The following is a 26,257-nucleotide window of genomic DNA, read 5'->3' as shown; positions in this document are numbered from 1 at the left end:
TGCTGGGGCTACAAAGCGGGTGCAGGCTCCTTGCTGCAGCCGAGGGCGGGGATCAGCGGTGGCAGGGAGCAGGGCACAGTTGTGCCTGGTCCCTGGGTCCCTGCTGCAGCCAGGGCAGGGCAGCGCCCATCTCCCGGCCCCCGGCTGCAGCAGGGAGCCGCTGCCCAGGGCCCCAGGCGGAGGCAGGGGGCTCCAGGAGGCTGCGGGTCCCTGCTGCAGCCAGGGCTGGGAGAGCAGTGAGGAACAGCCGCCCCACTGAGCTCCCTCCCTCTGGCTGGGGAGTGGGGGGGCGGGCAAAGACTGGGGGCCCTTCAGGGTTGTAAAAATGATATCTGTGGCCCTTGAGCCGAAAAGGCTGGGACCCCCCGACCTGCACAAACCCAGGGACGCTGGCAGCACCTACGTCAGCATCGCCAGCCCCCAGTGATCAGAAAACTCAGTCGTCACCAGAGTCACGAGCTGGTCAGGTCTCCAGCCCCCCGGGATAGTCCTGGAGTCCCCATGAACTACACATTCATCTTCACTTAAAGGTTACGTCATGTGATGAAACCTCCAGGGATGTGTCCAACCGAAATGGACAACCCTGTGAGCTGGGCATCCGGAGAGGCGTGAGCTGGGCGTCAGAGCTGGGTTGAAATGATTTGCTCTGGGCTGCCTGGCTGGAACCGCTTGGTTGCGAAAAACAGTTTGTGATTTCCCAGAGTCGCAAGATACCCATGGAAGGCGGTGGCCAGCCTGTGCGCCACCCTGGTCCCACGGCCACCAAGGCGGCTGGGTGCTGGCTCCTCTGCAGAGCCACAAGCAGGGGTGCGTGGCTGGCACAGTTCACTGCAGCTGTGAACTGAGCAGAGGTTTCACCGAACCAGGTACTCAGACCCCAGGTCCTTTTCTTGCATTGACACAGTTAATTTAGAACCCTGTAAGGTGTAGGAGTTTTTTCCCTCCAGTTGCTTTACTTTGCATTTATCACCATGCAGCTTCGTGTGCCCTGATGTTGTCCAGTCCCCAGACTTGGCAGAGGTGCAGGGACCAGAGAGCTGGTGCTACTAAGAGGATGATTGTAACAGGTTGAATTGACGGATGCTGACTCTGTGCTCAGTGCTGTTGGTCCTTGACTCAGGAAGCTGACCTTAATGACTATGACTGTTTCTCCAGTGCCGATGCGGGACCCTCCATCTGCAACTCTCAGACCGGCAGTGTCTGTGTCCCTGTTCTGCAGCCAGAAGAGGCTCTGCTCACACCATCTGCACTGGGCACCTTGTGTGTTTCTTTGCTTTCATTGCACTTTGGCTCTGGGATTTTCTGTTGGTGATAAAGTGCCTCCTGCTCTCCCTGCCTTGCATGTGCCCGGCAGCTGGCGGCTGTCTGTGCGTGGCGGGAGCAGACTCCTTTCCAGGGATTGCTAATCTCTCTATTCCTGCTGGGTAAGAGGGTTAAAAAGACTGATTTGGTTCCCAACTTAATCACTCTTGATGGAAAGACAAGAGTCATCCAGAGAAGAGATCATGGATGGGGGTGGGGGTTCCAAGCCTGAGCTAATCACAGGCTGCCACCTAATTGGCCTGCACGTTGGATAAAGTTTTCAGAAGCAGGGAGATGTTGGAGGCATTTGCCAATCTCCACCTTTCCAACAGGGATGTGCTGCTAGCAGGACGCTCACACCGGAGACCCCACGACTGCTGACCAGGAAGCTGAGCCAGCACAGCCAGCATCTCTACCAGGGGCTTCAGGTCTGCAGAAGGGATGGTGCCCAGCTGGTGTAAGGCACAGGTAAGCTGGAGCATGGCCCCATTCCCAGAAACCACTAGTACCTGTGGCTGGTATTTAGAGAGCTTGTCTCAAAAGCGCCCCCAGGGATCACTGCCCTCAGTGAACTGCAGCTGCTTCTGGGGTGCCACGTGGCACCTGTTTAACAGCCACACAACACTGCCCAATCGTTTAGGACTCGCCCAGCTGGGGTTCTGGCCTGTATGCTGTGTGATAAGTATCACCGGGCAGGGGCAAAGCCTCCCATGTCTTATCCATAACTCAGCATCCCCAGCAACAGAGCACCCGCTAGCCCCATGCTGGGGCGCGGCTCAGTGCTGACTCCCAGGGCAGATCACAGTGTGCTGTCCGCAGCACCCGGGTTTTCTCCCATCCTAGGGCTGACCTGGGCCAAGCATGCTCTGCTCCTGAGATGGGCTGGCTGTGCTCCGAGGGGAGGCAGGGCAGTCTGCTCTGGGGCTGCGAGTGCGGGACAGTCTGTCACCGTGAGCAGGCAGGTCACGTGCGTCAGGGACACAGGAGCAGTGCGTGGTGGGGATGCTCTCAGTGACCAGGCTGGGACCCATGCTGACTGCTAGACACTAGCCCCGGTGAGGCTGCCCAAAGTCCCCCTCACACTTCAGCTGAGATCAGATGCTCTCATCCCTTGTGACACAAGTGTTTGCACCTCCATCTCTCTGCCGTGTGTCTTGCTCCATTGTAGTCTGCTTCCAGGACAGTGGCATCTTTCTCAATGGTTTTCTTATGTGTATCTGTCGTCCTCATCTTTTCCAACTCCCACCAGTGGGATCCAGTCACAGGCTTGTCTAGAAATATATTTTTCTGACATCTGTACAACACCCCCAAACCACTCCAGCCTTCTTTCTCTTCTCATTGTCTCTACAGTCTGCAGCCCAGTCCCTTCTAACACCGCAGCGTCCGTTTCTTTATCCCACCCAGTGTTCTCCACAAGCATCTCTGGTGGAATGGGTTAAGGTCCCTGAGGGGGCTTCTAGCATTTGCCAAGTTTCAGAAGCATGTTACAGTGCAGGTCTCACAATGACGGTGAGGGTCTCCTCCACTCCCCTTGCCCTGGGCATCCTGCCCGCCGGACACCCACTCCTCATCTGTCGTGCTCTGCCACCCGCCCCACCTTTCTGCTCAGAGCCATCCATCGCGCAGAAGCTCCCAGTGCAATCTGCTGGGAGCTGGGTCATGTTAGGAGCACGGGTGGGTCAAGGAGAGAGGGGTAGTTGTAGCAGGAGGAAGGGGAGTTGGCACACGTGGGTGGAGTGATCCCCAGCTCTGCCACCTAGAGATTGATCTCCTGTCACAGCCTTGGCTGAGTCCCTCTCGTGGGCGGTCGCCAATCTGCGGGGACAGGACCCAGCCTTTGGCTCCCACACGCTTCCAAGCTGGCTAGGTCTGGGCAGCGGCCAGGCACTGTCTCTAGCTCTGGGCCTGTAAGGCTCTGTGTGGGTGCAGGCTCCGTCTGAACCCCTTCCTTGGAACACGAGCCCCCAAAACAGTGCTGAGACATCCCACGGCTCCCCACTGCAGATGTATGCCCCGTCTGTGGGTGCCTGGTCTGAGGCGAACCCTTCGCAGACACCTGGCAGGTGAGTCAGGAACGCAGGCTTTGCACAGGAGCTTCTTAAGCATGCACCCACGTTACTGTGAGCCAGCACGGGAATGGCAGAGCTCTGCCAAGCGATGAGTGATTCCTCAGTTACCCCTCCGGAGAGCCCTTGGCCCTTCTGCCCCTCCCCCCCAGTGGGGTCCTCTGCTTCTACCGTTGGAGAGCACCTCACTTTCCAAAGCAGCCTGCAACGTCTTTTCTGTTCAGCCCTTCCGCTTTCCCCTGCTGGCTGGTGGCGAACAAGAAGAAGTCCACAGCTCTGCGGCAGCAGCCCCCGCCCCACCAGCACAGAGATACCACCAGTGGGGTCCCCTCATGCCCCGTCTGTCCATCCTTGTGCTTCTCTCGTCTCTCGTCTTGTGCTCCGACTGTAGCTCTTTGGGGCACACCAGCACAGTGGGGCCCTGGGCAGTACAGAGCCATGGTAAATGCTGTGGCCGGCACTGGGAAGCCCTGGGCAGCATGGAGGGCAAGGCTGTGGCTTACTTCCCCATTTCACTCCAGCTCAGCATGGACGCAGGGCAGTGTGAATTTGTCTGTCTATCTGCCAGACGTCTGTCTGGTTCTGTCTTCCTCTGCCAGGTCAAACAGCCTTGCAGCGCTGCTATGTCCTGAATCCCCTCCGATTCTCACTTGTTTATACAGCCACGCTTCTCTTCAGCTCTTTTGCTACTGCATTGCACTGGGAGCTCATGTCGATTTCCTCATCCACTACCCTACCTACCAGCGGTAGGTATTTCCCCCCTTGCTGGCTGAGCATCTTGCAGTCTTTAATGTCATCCCCACTGCACATAGGGGAACTGAGGCACAGAGGCCAAGTGACTGTCCCAGGGTCACACAGGGAGTCTGTGGCAGAGCAGGGAATTTAATCCACGTCTCCCTCATCTGAGGCTAGTGCCTGAACCACTGGCCAATCCTTCCATTCCTCTACAACCCCACAATCCTTTTTGGAGCCCGTTTCCGGGATACAGCCCCCATCCTGTAGGTACGGCCTGCATCCCGAGTGCCTGGATGTATTATCTTGTACTTGGCTATATTAAGATGCACTTAGTTTGAATGGGCCAGGTTACCAAGCATTCCCAATTGCTCTGTAGGGCACTCTAGCCTCATTGGTAGTTACCCGCTACCAATCTTTGTTCATCTGCAAATGCTATCAGCAGCCTGATAAAAATGTGGAACCTCCTCAGGCCTAGTACTGATCCCTATGGAGTCTCACCAAAACCTCCTCACTGAGTGACAAGTCCATTGACAACTACTTTGTGAGCTCTGGCAGTTAGCCAGCTCTTAGTCCATCCAACATGTGCTGTATTGACATTGTCTAGGGCTGGTTATTTAATCAGAATATCAGGGGGTAAGAAATGCCTTACTAAAGGATAAGTACATTACATCACCATAGTTACCTTAAGCAACCAAATGGAATCTCCTCCAGAAAGAAATCAGGTTTGTTCGACATGAACAGTTTTACATAAACCACGTTGACTGATACTAATTATATGTCTGTACTTTCATTTGTTATTGATTGACTCCCATATCAGCAGTTCCATTATTTTGCCTAGGATTGATGTCAAGCTAACTGGCCTTTGTTATCCAGGTCATCCCATTTACCCCTTTCCAACATTGGCACACATCAGCACGCTTCCAGTCTTCTGGAATTTCCCCAGTATTCCAAGATTTATTAAAAATAAACATCAGCAGGCCATCGATCTCCTCAGCCAACTCTTTTAGGACTCTTGGGTGAAAATTATGTTGGCCTGATCATTTAAAATATTTATACCTCGTAGATGTTATTTGACATCCTCCTGACTTACAAATGGACTGGAAAGCACTTCATTATCCTCATGTGATGTGATTATGTCACGTTGCTTCTTTCCAAAAACAGAACAGAACTATTTGTTGAAAACTTCTGCCTATTCAGTATCATTCTTAACAATTTTACCATCTCCGCCTAGTAATGGGCCTATGCCATTATTAGGAGTTTTTTTCTTCTGATATATTTAAAAAACTTTGTAGTCCTTAGCCTGCCAGACATGGATTTTTTCCATGATGTCTTTATCTTCCCTTATCAATTTTCTGCACTTAATTTCTTCTAGTTTATATTGATTGGTATCTACTTTCTATTTTCCCATTTGTTACATATCGCTTTATTTCTAATTGCTGCCTTCACTTCTCTGAGCCAGGATGGGGTTTTAACCAAAGTTATCCTCTTTCTCTGTTGTGGAATCGTGTCTTTTCAGCCATGTAATAAACTCTTTAAAGAGCTCTCACTGTTCATTCACATTTTTCTGTCTACATTTTTCATCCCAATTAATTTCACTTATAATTGTCCTCAGCTTGGGGAAATTAACCCTTCTGAAGCAGTGTGTGTGTGTGTCTGTGTGTGTCTGTGTCTGTGTGTGTGTGAGAGAGAGAGAGAGAGAGAGTAATCACTGGTTAATCACTTTCTCTTCCTCAGTGAGAATTTCCAGTTCCTCCTGCTTGTTCCCCAGCTTCATAGCCTTGCTCTATCAGCCACTGAAAACCTTCTGTCCACGTTCTTTGCCTTGGTCAGTTAGTACGTTCACAGCACCGGGGGTTTCTGGAGTAGCTACGTGTGTTTGTATCAGGTTCGCTCCCTTGGCCCTCGCCCCTGCATTGTTAGTTTACTGCCCTCCTGGCTGTGCCAGTTAGTCTCCAACCCAGAAGATTGCTGCTCCTCCTCCCTGTGAGATGCAGGCTGTCCCGTTTGTACAGCCCCTCTGCTGCTGGAATGTGGTTCAGTGTTCCCCACATCCAAAACCTTCAGCCTCACACCAGTCACGCAGCCAATGGCCACCTCCAGGATTTTCTGTCTTCCCTCAGTCATGGGACTAGCAGGATCATGGAGAAGATCATTTGGCCTTTCCCTTCTGCAGGTCCATCCTGAGATCCCTGGAGCCTTTGATAATCTGTGTAGTGCCACGAACGCCACATGGTTGGTTTCCAGCACCAGTGGAGACTTGCAGCAGACTTCAGAATCTCACCCCACCTTGCAGTTCAGGACAATGGCCGCAGGGGAGGGTGGGTGAAAGGGAGATTGGGAGCTGGGTGGGGTTCCTAGGTGGGCTGAGGGGTTAAGAAGACGATGCCAGAGGATGAAAAGCTTCTGTGTCAGTGACGGGGCAATGGGGAAAGTGGAGGGTGGAAGGGAAGGCAGACAAGTCGTATCAAATTTTTCTCATGGGGAGTGGGGGAGAATCATTAAGATCCAGTGTAGGGAGGGAGGTGGGGATGGGGGAGGTTTGACAAAGGAGTCAAAGGTGGTGAACAGATGGGGGGGACTGCACAGGCGGGAATCTGAGCAGAGAAGTGAAGGTGCTTGGCTAGGGTGACAGCAGCATTGAAGGAGGAGAGAATGCAATTGTAGTGGAGAAAGTCAGCATGATCACAGGACAACTGCCAGAGATGTTCTGCTGTGCAAATGTGGCAGTGGAGGACACAGACGATGGGGAAAAGCTAAGGGGGCCGTGGGATGGGAGAGGGGGCGAAGGACTCGAGGGTGGAGAATGCAGAGAATCGACGACCGTGTTACGGGAAGAGGGAGCAGGGAGGAGCAGGCTGAGAGGAGAAGTCGCTGACGCTGGGGCACTGGCGAAGGACAAAGTGGTGGATGGGAGGGAAGGGCAGATGGCGATACTGTCTTCAATGGGCTTTGGGCCAGGCCCGTACTACGTTACTATTCCACCTCGTTACTGGCACTGCTGCTGTCACAGGCGGGACGGTGTTGCTGCAAGCACAGCTTGAGCCGTCAGTGGGACGATGCTGTGTGCTCTCAACAGCTCATCTCCCACGAGGAAGGGAGAACTTGGCCCCTGTGCTCAGTGCGGCTGCTCTCCACTGGCACGAGTGGGTAACTGCTGGGTGGCATCCAGTGAAAGAACCTGATGTGGACTTTGCCATGCCCCCACGGCTAGACAGTGTCTTGAGGAACGCTTCCATGTGTCAGACTCCCATGGGGGCACTCCTTTCCACAGGAGATCTCCCTGCCTCCAAGACCAAGCCTTCAGGCTCCAGCACTTTTGCTTCTTACCATGAGCTCTGCTCAGCAATGCCAACTGAGGTTGGCTCCTGTTCAGAGAGTCTTACCTCTTCTGGGGTCAGCGTTCTTAGCAAGTGTCAGCGGTGATATCAGGCAGTCTTCTCAGAACAGAGCAGGTTTAGTAGTCAAATGGCCACGGTCCAGGGTACTGGAAAGTCCTGAGATCGGCACAGAGAAGCAAAGGTTACGACAGTTACAGTCTGGTGAGTCTCACTTCAGTACCAGGCAAATTGACTGAAAGCGTAGTAAAGAGCAGAATTATCTGACACAAAGATGAACACAGTTTGTTGGGGAGGAGTGGGGAGAAAGTGAATAAGGATGTGTTATTTACCCCTTCACATAACACAAGAACCAGGGGTCACTCAATGAAATCAATAGGCAGCAGGTTTAAAACAAACATAAGAAAGTATTTCTTCACACAGTCAACCTGTGGAACTCATTGCCAGGGGAAGTTGAAGGACAAAAGTATAACTGGGTTCAAAAAAGAGCTAGACACGTTCATGGAGGATATGTCCATCAATGGTTATTAGCCAAGGCGGCCAGGGACACACCCCATGATCTGAGGATCCCTAAACCTCTGACTGCCAGAAGCTGGGACTAGACAACAGGGGTGGATCTCTTGATAATTGCCCTGTTCTGTTCACGCCCTCTGAAGCACCTGGCACTGGCCACTGTCAGAGATCGGATACTGGGTTAGAAGGACCATTGGTCTGACTCAGTTTGACCCTTCCTATGGGCTGTTCAGAGTTCAGACTGGCCACAGTCAGGGTCCCGTCCAGCCACGCTGCTGTAAAATCCATGTTGGCGCTCTCTTTCTCTGTCAGTCCCAGGTGAGAGCTACCGGCTCTGCAAGCCCAGTTCTTATGCCAGCCTCCTGTCACCTCTTGGTCGATTGTCCACCTGTGCAGAGCCCACCTGAGCTCCCAGGTTCCACCTGGCAGGAGCCTCTTGCTGTCAGGTGTCAGTTGTCCAGTCCGTGGGGCTCCCACTGTCTTTCCGGATCCCCATTGTACGGGCTGGGCCCAGCCAGTCCTTAGTGCCTGTTCGTACCACCCCAGCCAGGCAGTGACACACCCTCAGGTCTCCTGCTTTGCTTTGCCCCGCAGCAGCATTTTAGCCCTTCGGCTCCCGCTGGCTAGCAATACAGCCCCCCAGTCACGGCCATGCTGTCAGCACGTCTCACACTCCTGTCAGTGAGGCTTCCACAAAGACAGACCAGCAAAAGCGTCTGTCGAGGCCCCTGCCCTGGCCATGGTCAGGAGCCTGGTTTGCTGCTCTGGCCGACCGGGAGAGCTCTGCGTTCTGTGACGAGGAGCTCGCTGCATCCAGTGCCCACCGCTGGAGTCTAGGCAGCCCAGGGGATGGGGGCACCATCTGGACAGGGCAGGGCAGTGCTGGGGGCTGCACTAGGGAGCAGGGGGCCATGTTCTGCTGGAGAGGCACCATGGGGCCTGGATCAGCTGCTGGCTGAGGCCCGGGGCAGCTCTGTGTCTCCACGTGGCATCAGCTCGGGGCAAGAGGCCTATGCAGCCCTGGATATCCCCTCCTGAGCGTCCTGGGCTTGTCTCTGCTCTGCAGCGCTGCCCCCGGCCCCAGCAGGGACAGATGGTGAGGGCTGGCCGGAGACTGAGCTTCCCAATCCCCTGCTAATCCCATTGAAGGAGCAGCTCAGCTCAGCTCCCCTGGGCACTCGGCATTCGGCAGGGACCCATCCAGGGAAGACACGGGAGGCAGAGACCTGAGTACACCCCGTGGGCCTCTTCTGGGCCAGGACAGGAAGGGCCAGGGCCCATCTGGGCCAGGACAGGCCCTCCTGCTGGCACCGGCCCCAACGTGAGCCGTCCCTAAGCTGCCTCCTTGCCATGCCCGGAGGAGCAGGGCCCCCTTGCTGCAGGCGCGGCCGGAGCCAGGCACCGCCAACCATGTCCCTCCGGCCCGTGCTGAGGCGCAGCCGTCCCTGCAGCTGCCTCGTGAAGGTGCTCTTCTCCCAGGTGAGCTCCGCCGGCCTGCTCCGGCTCCCTTCCCCGCCACTCTGCGCCTGGCTCGGCCCATGGCCTCCGCGATGCTCTGGCTGTGGAGTCCCCTTCCACCCCCAACGCCCTGGCCCACTGGGGCGGCCATCCTGGGGGCAGGCCTGGTGCCAGTTTGGCCTGGTGAGGCCGGTGCGTGAGCGTCCGCACGGAGCTGTCCAGGACCCCCGAGCACGCGGGCTGGTGCCCCCGCCTCTCACAGCCCCACCAGCCCCACGGTGTCCCCGTCCTCCCCACGCCTCTCACAGAGCCCAGCCCCTGCCTGCAGCCTTCGCCGCTCCCTGACCCCGCTGCCTTTCCTCCCCCAGATCTGCTGCTGCTGCGGCCCGGCCCCCTGCGGCCTCTGCTGCTCCTGCTGCCCCAGCATTAAGGTGTCCACGGGAAGCCGCATCCTCTACACCCTCTTGCACCTGCTGGCCTCAGCGGTGTGCTGCCTCATGCTCTCCAGCACCGTCTCTGACGCCGTCAAGGAGAACGTGAGTGGCCCTGGCGCGGGGTCCCGTCCCGCTGGCCCAGGGGGCTGGTTACACCACCTGGGCTCGGCGCTGCCCCGCAGAGCGAGCCCAAGGGCCTGCATGGCCCCTCGCCGGGCTGGCAGCCTGGCTGTGCGCCGGCTGATCCCTTCCTGTTCTCCCCCTCGGCAGGTGCCTTTCTACGCCCTGCTGTGCGAGCACCTGCCCCGGGGCCTGGACTGTGACATCCTGGTGGGCTACTCGGCAGTCTACAGGGTCTGCTTCGGCACCGCCTGCTTCTACTTGGCGCAGGCCCTCTTCCTGATCAACGTGAAAGCCAGCAGCAACTTCCGCGCCCTGCTGCACAACGGGTAAGAGACCCCGGCCCGCAGGCTGGCTCTGCACACCGGCTGCAGCTGGCCCCAGCAGGAAGGGCCTTTGGATGGGGGGCAGGGGCTGGGCTCCCTGACTTCCGATCTTTACTGCAGGTTCTGGTTCCTGAAGCTTCTGATTCTGGTCGGGCTTTGTGCAGCCGCCTTCTTCATCCCCGATGACCGCTTCATCCAAGGTACCGGCCACGGACACATGCAGTCTGCACCACGCTTCAGCCGGGGCCCAGCAGCACAGTCAGGAGAGTAGCTGCCTTCAGCTGCTGCTGACCTGGGGCTGGATCAGAGCCAGCACCCCATAGAGCGGAAAGACCCGTGCCCCATTCCCTGCCCCCCTGAGCCAGCCAGTCCCTGCTCTGGGGCTGGATTGGAGCTGGTGCCCCACAGGCAGGTGTCCCGTGTGTCCCTTGTCTCCATCTCGGCCCAGTGAGCTAGTCCGTCCCCCCCCCGGGTTCACCTCCTCGCTCAGCTGCCCAAGCCCCTGCTCCTGGCGCGGCCATGGCTAGGCGCGTCTGACCTGCTCCCTCTCTCGCTGCTTTGCCTCTGACAGCCTGGCACTACGTGGGCGTCTGTGGCGGTTTTGCCTTCATCCTCATCCAGCTGGTGCTGATCACGGCCTTTGCCCACACCTGGAACAAGAACTGGTGAGTCTGCTCCCACCGCGCTCCCACGGTGGCTGTTCTGGGGCAGAGTCGGGGGATGGCGGGGGGGAAACGACGACTCCCTGGTGTCGTTTTCTAGCCCCTCTGCAGCGCTGGCTTTTCCCACTGCCTCTGGGGACTGTGCAGGACATGCACGAGCCCCTCGCTCAGCCCCTCCCGCTCCCCTGCAGGCTGACGGGTGCGTCCCAGGACAAGCGCTGGTACCTGGCCGTGCTGCTGGCCACGCTGGCCTTCTACACCGTCGCCTCCGTTGCCTTTTCCTTCCTGTACAAGTACTACACCCACCCTGCTGGCTGCCTGCTCAACAAGGCCCTGCTCACCCTCAACTTCAGCCTCTGCGGGCTCATGTCCTTCATCTCCATCACGCCCTGCGTCCGGCTCCGTGAGTGCCCCGCGGGCGTGGTCCCGCCCCGCCTGAGACTGGCCATCCTGCTGTGGATGCTGGTGCGGGGAGCGGCGCTGGCTTGGGGCTGCTGCTTTTCTTTCCAACACCTTCCTGGGCGGGCGGCTATAATCAGGGCCTGGACTGGGCTGCACAGGGCTGGGGGTGGACTGTTCACTGGGCCCCCAGGAGGGGGTGGTGGCTCCAGGGCCCAGGGTTGGGACCGAACCAGAGCTCTCAGCTGTAGTGCTGGTCTGGTCATCACTCGCTTTCCTGAGGCAACGTGTGAGCAATGCCGTGTGTGCATGAGCGACCGTGTGTGCGAGTGATGCCACGTGTGCATGTGCAAGCGCCACTGTGTATACTTGTGCAGGCGACAGTGTGCGTGTGCGAGTGAAGCCATGATCACATGTGCGAGCAATGCTGTGTGTGCGCCTATGTGAGTGACACCGTGTGTGTGTGTGTGTGTGTGTGCGTGCAGGTGATGCCTTGTGTGCATGTGCAAGTGACAGTGTGTGCAGGTCTGAAGCCATGTTAATGTGTACATGTGCAAGCAATGCTGGGTCTGCACGTGCAAGCAACTGTGTGTGTGTGCAAGCGATAGTGTACAAAGCTCGGTGTGTATGTGTGTAAGCAATGCTGTGTGTGTGTGTGTGTGTGTGTGTGTGTGTGTGTGTGTGTGTGTGTGAGAGACGCGCGCGCACAAGTCTGACGGGGTGTACAAACCCCACACTGGGCAACCAGGGGTTAAGGGAGTTTTTTGGGCCCAGCCAGCCCTGCCCCACCTGCAGCAAACGCTCCGTCTGGTGGAGCATTAAAATGGACACGGCTCACCTGGCAGCCGAGCGGGAAGAAAGCAGCGCCGCAGCCCCAGCTCCGGCAGCGCAGAGCAGAGCAGAGGCAGGCCTAGAGTCCCTGGCACAGCTGCCCCAGAAGGGCCCCTGCTGAGGGAAGGGAGGACCCACCCCAGAGATGATCAGAGGAAGGGACGTATCTCCCCCTCTCTCCCATTGCTGGACCCTGGACACTGGCAATCCCCTCCCCACAACCCCCTGCCAGTCCCTGGTGGTGACCTGGACCCCTAGGCCATGCTTCACTACCAGCCCCAAGGGGGCCATTACAGAGTGGTGGGGAATGTGGGCATCACCCACCCAAGAGAAGGGAGGATGGACTGACGACAGCTCAAACATCTTTGAGCTCAACGTCTTTGAGCTCTTGGAATCCTCCATGTGGTCTGGGAGATGTGGCCAGGACAAACGCCTGGAGCTCAAACTATCCTCCAATGTGTGTTGAGACTCCGGGGGAGACTTGAGACAGTGGGAACTTGACCAAAGAAAACCTCCTCCCCACCCAATAGACCCAGGAAGACTCCCATAACGAGGGAGGTGAGTGCGCACCTTCAGGCCAGGCGATCAGGTCCTCCTGCTACTCCCAAGTACAGAGTCTAAGCTACTGGCCAAGTGGCAGGGCCCTGTGAAATCGTGCACCAAATTGGACCAGTCAGTTATGAGGTTAGACAGCCCAGCAAACAGAAGTCCACCCAGATCTATCACAGCGACCTACTAAAGGCATGGAAAGAATGAGAAGCCTATTCATCACCCTATACCCCCCTGAACCAGAACTGGGGCCCCAAGTGCCTAGCGCCTGTCCCCAGATACTGTACAAGTGGGGGAACAACTTCGCCCTGAACAAAGGGCCCAGGTTCAGAGCCTCGTGAAAGCCTTCCCAGTGGTGTTCTCCTCCCAACAGGAAGGACCCACCTCCACACACCACCACATCCAGGCCAGACCTGGACAGCTTGTCCGGGAGAAGCCCCGGCCCCTTCGTGAAGCTGTGAGGCAGGACGTCCAGGCCATGTTGGAGCTTGGTTCAATTAGGAATCCCACAGTGAGTGGCGAAGCCCTGTTGTACTAGTCCCAAAGCTGGGTGACGCTCTCTGGTTTTGCATCAAATTCAGGAAGGTCAACGCGATCTCCACATTTGAAGCCTGCTCCCTGTGCATGAACTATTAGACTGACTGGGCAAGGCACAACAGTATCTCACCACGCTGGATTTAACAAAGGGCATTGGCAGATCCCGCTCACACCAGACTCACAAGAAAAAAACGCCTTTGCCACTCCATTCGGCCTCTACCCGTTTCAAAGTGTGCCCTTTGGACTCCACGTGGTACCTGTGATGTTCCAGCGCCTTATGGACCAGGGTTTACAGCCCCATAACTCCGTATGCCACAGCCTACTTCGCTGACGTTGTCATCTACAGCCAAACCTGGGAGGAACACCTGGCACAAGTTGCGGCCATGCTCCGGTCTTTGCAGCAGACTGGATTAACAGCAAACCCTGCAAAATGTAAAACAGGGAAAAAAGCAGCCCCCTATCTGGGATACATTTTGGGGAAAGGCCAGGTCTGGCCCCTTCTAGATAAAGTCCAGACCCTCAAGGAACCCCCCGGCTCTGCCACCAAGAAACAGGTCAGAAGTTTTCTGGGACTCGCTGGCTACTCCCGCCAGTTTGTACCGAGGTTTTCGACGGTCGCAGCCCCCCTCACAGATCTCATCACAAAAGACAGCCCCAAGAAAGTACACTGGGCCACGGCCTGTGAAAAGGCCTTTCAAAGTTGGAAGGAACTCCTATGTACAGAGCCTGTCCTATTCTCCCTGGACCTCTCCAAGGAATTCATTTTGCTGCTGAGTGCTTTGGCTGTGGGATAGGCACCGTTTTATCTGGGGAATAAAGGGGGAGGGTCACCCGGTGCTCTGTTTGAGCTGCAAACTGCTCCCATGAGAACAGGCCTACTCTGTCCTGGAGGAGGAGGCCTGGCGGTAAAATGAGCCGTAGATTCGCTCTGATGTGATCTTCTGGGAAACCCATTCAAGCTTGTCACTGACCATGCCCCACTGAGACAGCTACACACCATGAAGGACACAGAGCCCCGCCTGATGCGCTGGTGTCCGTCCCGCAGCCCTACATCTTCCAAATGCAGCATTGAGCCAGCAAAGCCACCGAATGCTGACTTCTCCAGGGAAGGGGGCAGCCATCTGATGGCTCCATCCCGGCTCCATCCCCAGCTCCATCTTGAGGGGGAGGGTCTTGGAGGGGGTGTGCAAACCCCACACTCGGCAACAAGGGGTTAAGGGATTATTTTGGCTCAGCCAGCCTCGCCCCGCCACACCTACGGCAAATATTCTGTCTGGTGGAGTGTTTAAAAGGGAAAGAAACAGCTCCTTTGGCAGCCGAGTGGGAAGAAAACAGATCTGCAGCCCCAGCTCCAGCAGCATGAAGCCGAGCAGAGGCAGGCCTAGAGTCTCTGGCACAGCTGCCCCAAAAGGGCCTCCGTGGGGGAAGGGAGGACCCAGCGCACAGATAATCAGAGAAAGGGACGTATCTCCCTCTCTCTCCCGCTGGTGGGCCCTGGTAATCCCCACTGCCCTCCTGCCAGTCACAGGTTGTGGCCTGGACCACTAGGCCACGCTTCCCTACAAACCCCAAGGGGAGACCATTACAGCAAGCAACAGCGTGTGTGTGCAAGTGATGTCGAGTTTGTGTGCGAATGATGCCATGCGTATGTGCGAGTGTGTGTGTGTGTGTGTGTGTGTGTGTGAGAGAGTGAAGCCGTGTGCATTTGCATGTGCGCGTGTGTGCAAGCATAGCGGCTGTTCATGTGTGCACAGCCTTCCCCAGCTGGCCTCAGCCCTGTCTGGGAAGCTGGGCAGCAGGCTGCGGAGCGGCTGGAGGACTGGCGTGGGGCAGTGCTGGGGGTGTGGAAGGGCCAGTCCTCCCCCATCAGGACAGTGTGGGCAGCAGCCGACTCTCCCTTCTCCATGCAGGACAGCCCCACTCGGGTCTCCTGCAGGCGTCGATCATCAGCTGCTACGTCATGTATCTGACCTTCTCGGCTCTGTCCAGCCGCCCGCCCGAGAGAGGTCAGTGCATCCCTGGCCAGCGGCCTCGGAAAGGAAACGTGGAGCCAGGCTGCACCTCACTGCCTGTCTCGCTTTCTCCTCACTCTGCAGTGCTCTACCAGGGGCAGAACCTCACCATCTGCTTCCCTAGCGTCAGTCAGGATGGGCTGCAGACAGAGGACACCACGGTTGCCATCGTGGGAGCCACTATCATGTATGCCTGTGTTCTCTTGGCGTGGTGCGTATGCTCATCACGCCTGTGCTCAGCTGCAGATGGCAGGACCATCTGAGGCAGGTCAGGAGGAGGTGGGGGCAGGTTCCCACAGAGCCTGGGGCTAAGTTTCCACTTCGGAGCATCTGAAATGTCATAGATTCTAAGGCCGGAAGGGATCCCTGTGTCCACCCAGTCTGCCCTGCCCAGCGCAGGCCAGAGACCCTCCCCAGCAGTCCATGCGCAGCCCATCACTGCCTGCTGAGCTACAGCAGCTCTTGGGGAGAGACGCCCAAGCAGGATTTAAAGAATCTACCACCGCCCCGGGGACCTTCTTCTGATGGTTAATGCCCCTCCTTGGGTAACGTGTGTGCCTTTTCTCCAGTCTGGCTTCAGCTGCCAGCCCCTGGAGCTTGTTCTGCCTTGCTGCCCTCGGGCTGGGTCACCTCCTACCCCTCTCTTGGATAAACTAAACCCTGTAGTGCTACCGAGGGCTCTGGCTTCATCAGGCCTCATGGGCTAACTGGGCTTGATTTGATTCAGTCCTGAGAGGGGAGGTGGCCAAGCAACGGCCAAGTGCTCCGAGGAGTTGTATGGTGACTCAGTCGTGGTGCCGGCCCCATGCCCAGGGAGTGCTGCAGTGCTTGAGCTGCTGTCTCTCCAGATAGGAGATAGAACTGCGGGTCTCACTGCTTACCCCCATTACGCTGCTGTGCAGACATCTAGTGAAGAGCTGCTAGCCCTGGTCTCCTCGCCTCATAGACTCACAGACTCTAAGGTCAGAAGGGACCATTATGACCATCTAGTCTGACCTGCACAACGCAGACCACAGAACTTCACCCACCCACTCCTGTAATAGACCCTAACCTCTGGCTGAGTTACTGAAGTCCTCAAATCATGGTTTAAAGACTTCAAGGTACAGAGAATCCACCAGCAAGTGACCCGTGCTCCATGCTGCAGAGGAAGGCAAAAGAACCCCAGAGCCTTTGTCAATCTGCCCTGGGGGGGAAATTCCATCCCGACCCCAAATATGGCCATCAGTTAAACCCTGAGCATGTGGGTAAGACTCACCAGCCAGACACCCAAGAAAGAATTCTCTGTAGTAACTCAGAACCCACCACATCTAACATCCCTTCACAGGCCATTGGCATATCTACCACCAGCAGTCACAGATCAGTCAATGTCAGATTAGGCTGTCCCATCACACCATCTCCTCCATAAACGTACCAAGCTCAGTCTTGTAGCCAGCTAGGTTTCTTGCCCCCACTGCTTCCCTTGGGAGGCTGTTCCAGAACTTCACTCCCCTGATGGTTAGAAACCTGCGTCTAATTTCAAGTCTAAACTTCTTGATGGCCAGTTTATCTTCATTAGTTCTTGTGTCCATACTGGTGCTGAACTTAAATAACTCCTCTCCCTCCCTGGTATTTATCCCTCTGATGTATTTATAGACAGCAATCATATCTCCCCTTAGCCTTCTTTTGGTCAGGCTAAACAAGCCAAACTCTTTGAGTCTGCTCTCATAAGGCAGGTTTTCCATTCCTCGGATCATCCTAGTCGCCCTTCTCTGCCCCTGTTCTAGTTTGAGTTCATCCGTCTTAAACATGGAAGACTAGAACTGCACACAGTATTCCAGATGAGGACAGTACTAACACCTCCCTATCTCTACTGGAAATACCTCGCCTGATGCATTCTAGGACCACATTATCTTTTTTCATGGCCACGTTACATTGGCGGCTCATAGTCATCCTGTGATCAACCAATACACCCAGGTCCTTCTCCTCCTCTGTCACTTTCAGCTGATACGTCTCCAGTTTATAGCAGAAATTCTTATTATTAGTCCCTACGTGCATGACCTTGCACTTTCCACTATTACATTTTATCCTATTTCTATTACTCTAGTTTACAAGGTCATCCAGATCTTCCTGTAGGATATCCCGGTCTTTCTCTGTATTAGCGATACCGCCCAACTTCGTGTCATCCGCAAATTTTATTAGCGCATTCCCACTTTTTGTGCCAATGTCAGTAATAAAAAGGTTAAATAAAATTGGTCCCAAGACCGATCCCTGAGGAACTCCACTAGTAACCCCCCTCCAGCCTGACAGTTCCCCTTCCAGTATGACCCATTGTAGACTCCCCATTAACCAGTTCCTTAGCCACATTCCAATTTTCATATTAATCCCCATCTTTTCCAATTTAACTAATAATTCTCCATGTGGAACCGTATCAAATGTCTTACTGAGATCTAGGTAAATTTGATCCATTGCATTCCCTTTGTCTAAAATAGCTGTCATCTTCTCAAAAAAGGAGATCAGGTTGGTCTGGGACAATCTACCTTTTGTAAAGCCATGTTGTGTTTTGTCCCAATTACCGTTAACCTCAATATCCTTAACTATTTTCTCTTTGCAAACTCTTGGAAAAAATTTTGAAACTACTGAGGTCAAACTAACAGGCCCATAGTTACCCGGATCACTTTTTTTTTTTTTTCCTTTCTTAAAAACAGGAACTATGTTAGCAGTTCTCCAGTTATATGGGACAGTCCCTGAGTTTACAGATTCATTGAAAATCCTTGCTAATGGGCTTGCAATTTCATGTGCTAGATCCTTTAATATCCTTGGATGGAGATTATCCGCTCTCCCCTCCCCCCAATTTAGTCCCACTAAGATGTTCGAGTTTGGCTTCTACCTCGGATGTGGTAATTTCTACCTCCATATCCTCAATCCCATTAGCCACCCTACCACTATCCCCACGCTCATCATTAGCCTCATTAAAAATGGAGGCAAAGTATTCGTTTAGATATTCGGCCATGCCTAGATTATCCTTAACCTCCAGCCCAACCTCAGTGCTTAGCAGTCCCACTTCTTCTTTCTTGGTTCTCTTCCTGTTTATGTGGCGATAGGACCTTTTACTATTGGTTTTAATTCCCTTTGCAAGGTCCAACTCTACTTGGCTTTTGAGTCCATTCTGCCTGTGCTTTGGTTTGGAGCCATTGGGATATGTGCATTGATGTTGTATGCTGGTAAGCGTAGGGCTGCCACGAGTCCCTTATTACAAGCGACATCCCTTATTTCTTCATCTCTGTACAACAAGTTCGGGAGCTGCTGGGTGCTGCAAAAAGCAGCAAGAAACACCCCTACTGAATGTAGGTGAGCGCAGCTTAGTATCATTATTAATAATGATGATGATAGTCGCCATCATCATCATCAGGAGGGGTTGGGATGCTAAGAAAACAGTCCCTTATTTTTTAAATATAATGGTAACCCGTCCTGTGTTCCACCCCCAGAGGTGGGTGCATTCCACTGGCGGGGGAAGGGATCCCTGTATAGGGTTATGGAAAATAGATCTTGTCAATCTGATTTCATGTCTTCTTTGATAAGATTACGAATTTTGGTTGATAAAGATAATAGTGCTGATGTAATGGCACACGTTACATGGATTAAAAACTGGCTGACTGATAAGTCTGGAAATGTCACGGTACACAGGGAATCACCATCAAGTGGGTGTATTTCTAGTGGTGTGCTGCAGGGACCAGCACTTAGCCCTATGCTATTTCACCTTTTTATTAATGACCTGGAAGAAAACTTTTCACTGATAAAGTTTTGCAGAAGACCCCAAACTTGGGGGGAGTGGTAAGTAATGAAAAGGACAGGTCACTGATTCAGAGCGATCTGGACTGCTTGATAAGCTGGGCACAAATAAATAATACGCATTTTGATACAGCTAAAGGTAAATGTATACATCCAGGAGGAAAGAATGTAGGCCATATTACAGGAGAGGCGACTCTACCCTGGGAAGCAGTGACTGAAAAAAATTTGGACAGAGGTGATGGGGGAGGGGGGCATGGGGTCACGTTCCCCCTCTTTCCCCCCAGATTTCTGCCTTCCATTTAGTTACAGCTTTGGTTCAGGCCAGGTTTTGGGGAGCAAGTGCCATTTCCACCCCCAGACTCGCGGCTGGCCCAAGCCCAGCTGTGTAGGGTTGGCCTGAGCCACCTGGTGTCTCTGTTCATCCCCCCCAACATTCCTCCAAACCTCCCATGGGGGTGCACCCCACAGTTTGAAAACATCTGTTCTAGATCCAGAGGTGATGCATGGGGCAGTCACGTTCCCCCCCCCCACTAACAACAGTTACACGTTGCCTCTGGATTTGGGGGTCATGGTGGATAATCAGGTAAACAAGAGCGCCCAGTGTGATGCTGTGGCCAAAAGGGCTAATGCCATCCTGGGATGCATAAAGAGGAAGTTGAAGCTAGACAAATTCAGACTGGAAATAAGGGGCACATTTTTAACAGTGAGGGTAACTAACCATTGGAACATTTCCCAAGGGTTGTGGTGGATTCTCCATCACTGGCAATTTTTAAATCAGGATTGACTGGTTTGCTGAAAGCTGTGCTCTGGAAATCGTTTTAGGTCAGTTCTCTGGTCTGCGCTATGCAGAACATAAGAACAGCCATACTGGGTCAGACCAATGGTCCATCTAGCCCAGGATCCTGCCTTCTGACAGTGGACAATGCCAGGTGCTTGAGAGGGAATGAAGAGAACAGATAATCATCAAGTGATCCGTCCTGTCAGCCATTCCCAGCCTCTGGCAAACAGCAATCCCTGCCTAGCCTAGCTAATAGCCATTGATGGACCTATCCTCCATGAACTTAGCTAGGTCTTTTTTGAACGCAGTTATAGTCTTGGCCTTCACAACATTCTCTGGCAAGGAGTTCCACAGGTTGACTGTGTGTTCTGTGAAGAAATAGTTCCTTTTCTTCATTTTGAACTTGCTGCCTATTCATTTCATTTAGTGACCTGTAATTCTTGTGTTATGAGAAGGAGTAAATAACACTTCCTTATTTACTTTCTCCACACCAGTCATGATTTTATAGACCTCTGTCATATCTCCCTTAGTTGTCACTTTTCCAAGGTGAAAAGTCCTAGTCTTATTAATCTCATATGGAAGCATTTCCACACCCCTCATCATTTTAGTTGCCTTTTTCTGTATCTTTCCCATTCTAATATATCTTTTTTGCGATGGGGCGACCAGCTCTGCATGCAGTATTCAAGATGGATTTACAAAGAGGCAATACGAGATTTTCCGTCTTATTATGTGTCCCTTTCCTAACGTTTCTCAGCATTCTGTTAGCTTTTTTTTTTTTTTTTGGACTGCTGCTGCACATGGAGTGGATGTTTTCAGAGAACTAGCCACAGTGACGCCAAGATCTCAGTCTTGAGAGGTAACAGCTAATGTAGACCCCATCATTTTATATGGATAGTTGGGGTTTTGTTTTCCAGTGTACATTACTTTGCATTTATCAACATCAAATTTCATCTGCCCTTTTGTTGCCCAGTCACCCAGGTTTGTCAGATCCCTTTGTGACTCTTCGCACTCTGCTTTGGACTTACCTATCTTGAGTAGTTTTGTGTCATCTGCAAATGTTGCCACCTCACTGCTCACCCTTTTTTCCAGATCATTTACGAATGTGTTGAACAGCCCTGGTCCCAGGACAGACCCCTGGGAGGAGGTCATCACTAAATGATCAGAACGGTCCCTTCTGGCCTTGGACTCCACGGATCAGGAGAGCTATGAAATAGTGTAGGCTGCAAAGAGAGATGGAAATGTAATAGTCATTTCATGGTCAACTCCCTGCCCACTGCAGAAGGGCAAACACCATCCCAGCGCCCACTGGTGCTAGGTGGGGTGGGGTATCCCAGGGGCAGCTCAGCACCCCCAGTGGTCAATGGGGGTGGTGTGTCCCTGCGGGCTGAGTAGACAGTACATGAGAATTGCTGCTGAGTTACAGATTCTGCCTCTCTGTTGCTGCTGCAGTCACGAGGCCTCCTACCTGGCTGAGATGTTCGGGCCCCTGTGGATGATCAAAGTCTATAGCTTTGAGTTCACAGTAAGTTGGAATTCCACCTGCGCCTGCCAGGGTCCTCGTCCCCAGGTCCCCAGGCCCATCTCAGCTTTGTGCCTTCGCTTGTCCTCCTCCCTCATCTTCTCCCTGTCCCATCTCCCCACTTCCATGCTCCATCTCCTTTGAGGTCCCAATCCACCCAATTCCTACTCTGCTGCCTACATCCCCCGCAGCATGGCTGGTGTTTTCTTTGTTTGCTCTGTAGGGTCAGGGTGGATCCTTCTTTGACAGAAAGATGCTTGTTTGTTGTCCCTATTGCGTGTATCATGGTAGCACCTGAGGCCCTGTTGAGCCACAGGGTCTGTCTACACTGGAGCTGAGGCGGTGATGCCCAACTCACGGAGACATAACTGGGCTACTTCTGATGAAGCAGGTGCTGTAAAACTAGAGTGTAGCCGTGGCTGTGGGGCCGGCAGGATGGGCTAGCCACCCCAGGACAATCCCGGGTGAAATCCCAGGCACCCTCCCGCCACCCCACAGCTGCTTGTGCTGTGGTGGCAACGCTGCGGTTTTTAGTACGCTAGCTCCAGTAAAGCTATTGCAGGTAGGTCCCCCCAAGCTGGCAGTTACACCAGCTCCAGTGTAGACAGACCCATAGTGAGAGAGAGCCCTGCACCCCGAAGGCTGCTGTCTAAGTAGAGTGAGCCGACAGCCGGCGGGGGAATGCAGACAGTGCCTCGGTCAGGCCAAGGGGCTTCCGTTTGCTTTGCATGACCCACTGTTAGAAATGAAATATCCTTGAGGAGCTGAACCCAACTGGCTCTGCCTCCAAAGCAGTTCTGTCCCAGGCAGCCCAGCCCAGTCCTGGTTAGGTTCCATCCAGTTCTGATTCCGATTCCAGCCCTGTGCAAGGTGGCTCCAGCCCAGTCCCAGGGCTCTGATAACTGGCTCCCTTCCAGCTACCGCAAACCTTCCGTTTTTCTTTACAGAAACCCGCCTGTTGCTTCTGTTGTTCTGAGAAGACAGGGGAAGAGCTGGGAGGTGAGTGCACGGGCCAGGGGAAGTGGGCATGGGCCGGGGTGTGATCTAGGTGTGCGCTGTCCTCCAAAGGATGAAGTCTCAGGTGTGGAAGTGTGTCCTGCGGGGGTTGGGTTCTGTTGCATGGCACGTGTGCTTATCCCAAGAGTGCATGCATCACACACCCGAATGTATCGTGGCCTGGTCTCTCTCACAGTCTGCGTAGCAGCAGCAGCGCTTCCCTATTGATGAGAACAACAGGAAAGCTCATTCCCTGGTTGGGGGGGCAGACCTGTGTCCCCCACACAACCTGATCCATCCCCTTAATAAATAGTGAGATGATGCCTGTGACCCGTCCATGCCTAGGGCAGCCACCTGAAAATGCCAAGGTCAGGGCAGGCTGCAAAAGGAGAGCAGATTTTCCCAACACTGGTGGGTGACACTGAAGCCAGACTTCCCAATCAGTCACAAACTGTGCTTCTGATTCCTTACACTGGTTATCAAGAAGCTACAACAAAACATACACAGCCCCCTTTACTGCATTTCAGTCTCTGGCTCCCAATCAGCCACTAGGTCCAGTAAAGAGATAAATTATTAAAACTTTGTGCTCTTTACCAAAAAATTCTCCTGATCCCAAAGGGTCAGCCACAGCACCAGACTAATATAAGTTTGGATCTTACCCAAAATCCCATGCTGCCAGCCAATCCTTTAGCAACTAAAACTAAAGGTGTATTGTAAAAGGAAAGAAACAAAGTATAAGAGAAATGTTAAATGATTAAGACAATCAGATACATACAGATGATTTGAACGTCCATATATATCAGGTTTCCACTAGAATTGTGGAGTTGCAGGATTGTACAGTCCCTCTGGTGTACATCCAGCACCTGGATGGGTCTCAGGCCTTTGTTTCACAGCTTTAGTTGTAGATGAGTTGATTCAGAGGTAGGTGAAGGCTGAAAAAGACTGAGACTAAGTCAATATGTGGTGCAGCTGCCTTTTATGTCCCTTAGCCTTTGCCATGCTGCTGCTTGTGGAAATTTGCAGAAATAAGATGGAGTTCAGGGTCACACATAAGTAAGTTGTGGTGACTCATCAGGTGTAGTCCTCGCTTCTCTCCCTGGGCCCATCATTCCTGTGAGTTTCCTTAATGGGCCATAAAGCAGCTTATTGCTGCAGCCATCCTGTCTGGGGAGTCGCCCAAGTGGAACTACAGATACACCAAACATATCCATAACTTCCAGTAAAACATGTCACATGCACAAACCATATCATCAGACCTAGCAAATTATAACCTTGCTAATGGTCCCGGACATGGCTGATCTCATATGAATTATTGTCATTTGACATATTGATGTTAAATAATATCATGGATGGTCCCCCTAATCCAGCCAGCGTCCCAGCACCAAGCAGAAAAGGACCCTCCAGCCCTGTCAAAATCCCCTGGTCTGGAGTTAAGGGCTGTTATTGGAGGCTGCTGCACCCTCACCCCTGCACCTGGTAGCTCCTGTCCCTGGGAGTAAGTGGTTGTGGGAGGGGCTGTACCATGTGCTCTGGGAACAGGAGGAGAAGTTACCAGTGGGCAGGCTGTAACCATGTGCTTTCATTGGATGCAGAGTGGGCATGTAAGAAGAGGGAGGGGTCACTGGAGGGGGGGGCTGTAGATAACTGTGCTCTCATTGGATGCAGAGTGGGCGTGTGAGCAGGAGGCGGGGCCCACAGGGGGGCAGAGGATCATCCACAACGAGCATGAGCGTGTGGTGTACAGCTACTCGACCTTCCACTTCGTCTTCGTCCTGGCCTCGCTCTACGTCATGATGACCCTCACCAACTGGTTCAGGTAAGGCCCTGGCCCTGGCGCGTGGCCCCAGCCAGCTTGGCGTGTCCAGAGCCCACTTGTCTCCAGGGCGGATCCACCTGCCGGGGTAGACCAGCTGCTCCTTTCCCCATCCTTGTCCTGTTCTGGCCCAGGCTAGCTGACAGGTCTGGCCTGCCCTTTATGTGCATGGGGGGCCCTGAGGAGCAGCAGTTGCTGCAGCAAATGGGGTGCTCTTCTCCCACATCAGCTGCCCCAGCGCGGTGCTAGGGGATGCTGTATTGTAGGAACAGGGCTGGGGGCTCACTAGCCTTTCTCCTGAGTCAGCGCTGATGTCAGTGCCTCAGCATGATGTGGGGAGGGGCCGCTGAACGGTAACAGGCCCTAACAACCGCTGACGGTTCAAGGTCCCCGGTCACTGGCAGGCACCGGGACGTCAGTCAAACCCCGGGGACATTGACTGACTCCACGGTGCGTCACACGTGGATCCTTCGCTTCCTGCCCTGTGTGTGACCTGCCTGGCAGCCTGTCTGTGCCCCAGGCTGCACGTGGCCTGGCACAGCGGGAGTGCCCTGCTGCTGGCTTCCTCCTGCCTCAGTGTCTCTTCTCTCGCTCCCGCCAGCTACGAGAACGCAGTGCTGGAAACGACCTTCACTCATGGCAGCTGGTCAACGTTCTGGGTGAAGGTGGCCTCCTGCTGGGCCTGCATCCTCCTGTACTTCTGCCTGCTCCTGGGCCCCCTGTGCCGCTCCGACTCGCGCAAGCGCCGGAAGGGCAGCCCGCCCCTGCGCATACTGAGGCGCCGGCGCCCACTTCAGCAAATCAGCGTCTCCGTGTAGCCCCTGCGGGGCTGGACAAGGTGCTCTAGGCAAGCACTGGGCCGGGCCGCTGGCAGCAGCCGCTGGTGCAGGGCTGTGGAGATGGAGGAGCTGGGACAGGGCCCAGGCAACCAATTTAGGACTGGGGTGTCCGGGCTGCTCTCCCTGCCTGCCAGAGGTGGCTCTGAACTGGCTCCACGTACCGAAGAGCCCCCAGGCTGGGCTGCGGACATTGGCATGTGCTGCACTCATCAGCCCTGCTCTGCCTTGGAGATGACCCACCCCTAGGAAACTGCTGAGCAATCCCGGCAGGAGCCCAGCTGGATCCTTCAGGCTCAGGGCCACGATAACCCCCTGGGAAGGAACTTCTCCAGCACCAGCGGTCGGGGACACTGCTCCAGCACGTCAACAGCAGCAGGGACGCCTCGGATGCAGAGCTGGACTTCAGCACCCACATACAGGACTGGGTTGTCTCCAGCCGCTTCGGCTAGTCTGACCTGCCCTTCTGATTTTGGGGGCTGCTCTGGGCAGTATGTCTGTAATGGGGGGATGGGCGGGGCAGTCCCTACGCCCCTCCGGCCTGACCTGCCAGCCTGACCTGGAGAGGGCACTGACAGCAGCCAGTGAGGGCTGAAAGGCTCTGCCCCGGCCACCTGTGGTGCTGTGGCCTGGCTGCCCCCCCTGCCGTGACGTTCCCGCTTCTTCCAGCTCACGCCGTGCAAGGTGAGTGGGGCTGTACGTAGCTTCTGGGTGACTGTTTCTACATAAAGCGCTGAGCTGAGGCTGTGTGGAGCTATGTGCACGTTCCTGCAGGCCCTGGCTAGGGGAGCCAGCCCCCCCGTGCCCGCATGTGTCCAGGGAGCTGCACCCGCACCATCCCCACCTGCTGTCGTGAGCGCAGGCTGCAGCTGCCGTCCTCTCCCCGCATGGTGGTGGGATGAGGGGCTGTTATCACTGCGGGCCGAGGGTGACTGGTGCATCTGGGCAGGCGGGGCTCAGCCCCCTCTGCAGAGGAACTGCTGTGGTGCAGGGGCAGGGGCTTGGGGGTTGAGGAGTGGGCAGCTGGGCCAACCACAGCGCACTGGGGAGTGGGGAAAGCGGTGGGCTGGTAGCAGAGCCCTGGTGGCATGGGCAGTGGGGGCTGGCAGGGGTCTGTGCTAGCAGACCTATGCTGGAAGCTCTGAGATGTGGGGCTGGTGTCCTTGGCGCACTCCTGGTCCAGGCCTTGCCGGAGCTCGTCCTCGTTGGGCCTGTGGGGTGCACAACGCTGGGGGGTTCCAGCAGGATCCTGCCCCGGGTGCACTCAG

At 54.7% G+C, this 26,257-nt stretch overlaps 1 protein-coding gene across 1 annotated transcript; it reads left to right on the top strand.

Annotated features, from left to right (window-relative positions):
• The first annotated feature begins 9,361 nt into the window (after positions 1–9,361).
• On the top strand, positions 9,362–25,038 carry SERINC4 (serine incorporator 4). The gene is made up of 12 exons (XM_067555397.1): positions 9,362–9,430; positions 9,778–9,945; positions 10,114–10,292; positions 10,410–10,489; positions 10,861–10,954; positions 11,143–11,354; positions 15,178–15,273; positions 15,364–15,490; positions 21,275–21,347; positions 22,292–22,343; positions 24,006–24,156; positions 24,755–25,038. The coding sequence occupies exons 1-12, from the start codon at positions 9,362–9,364 to the stop codon at positions 24,969–24,971; spliced, it is 1,518 nt and encodes a 505-aa protein (XP_067411498.1). The 3' UTR covers positions 24,972–25,038.
• Positions 25,039–26,257: the final 1,219 nt, after the last annotated feature.

Source organism: Emydura macquarii, unplaced genomic scaffold (genome assembly GCF_026122565.2).
Source record: "Emydura macquarii macquarii isolate MOO-44397 ecotype Brisbane River unplaced genomic scaffold, CSIRO-AGI_Emac_v2 contig_1644, whole genome shotgun sequence".
NCBI classification, from domain to species: Eukaryota; Metazoa; Chordata; order Testudines; family Chelidae; genus Emydura; species Emydura macquarii.
The sequence above is the reverse complement of the archived record's forward strand: the minus strand, read 5'-3'. Positions and strand labels throughout refer to the sequence as shown.

Bases quoted from the DNA above. Each gene is read 5' to 3' on its own strand.
- SERINC4 (XM_067555397.1), top strand. From the start codon at position 9,362: ATGTCCCTCCGGCCCGTGCTGAGGCGCAGCCGTCCCTGCAGCTGCCTC. The intron at 11,355-15,177 runs GTGAGTGCCCCG...TTCTCCATGCAG, and splicing joins CACGCCCTGCGTCCGGCTCC to GACAGCCCCACTCGGGTCTC. The intron at 22,344-24,005 runs GTGAGTGCACGG...CATTGGATGCAG, and splicing joins GACAGGGGAAGAGCTGGGAG to AGTGGGCGTGTGAGCAGGAG.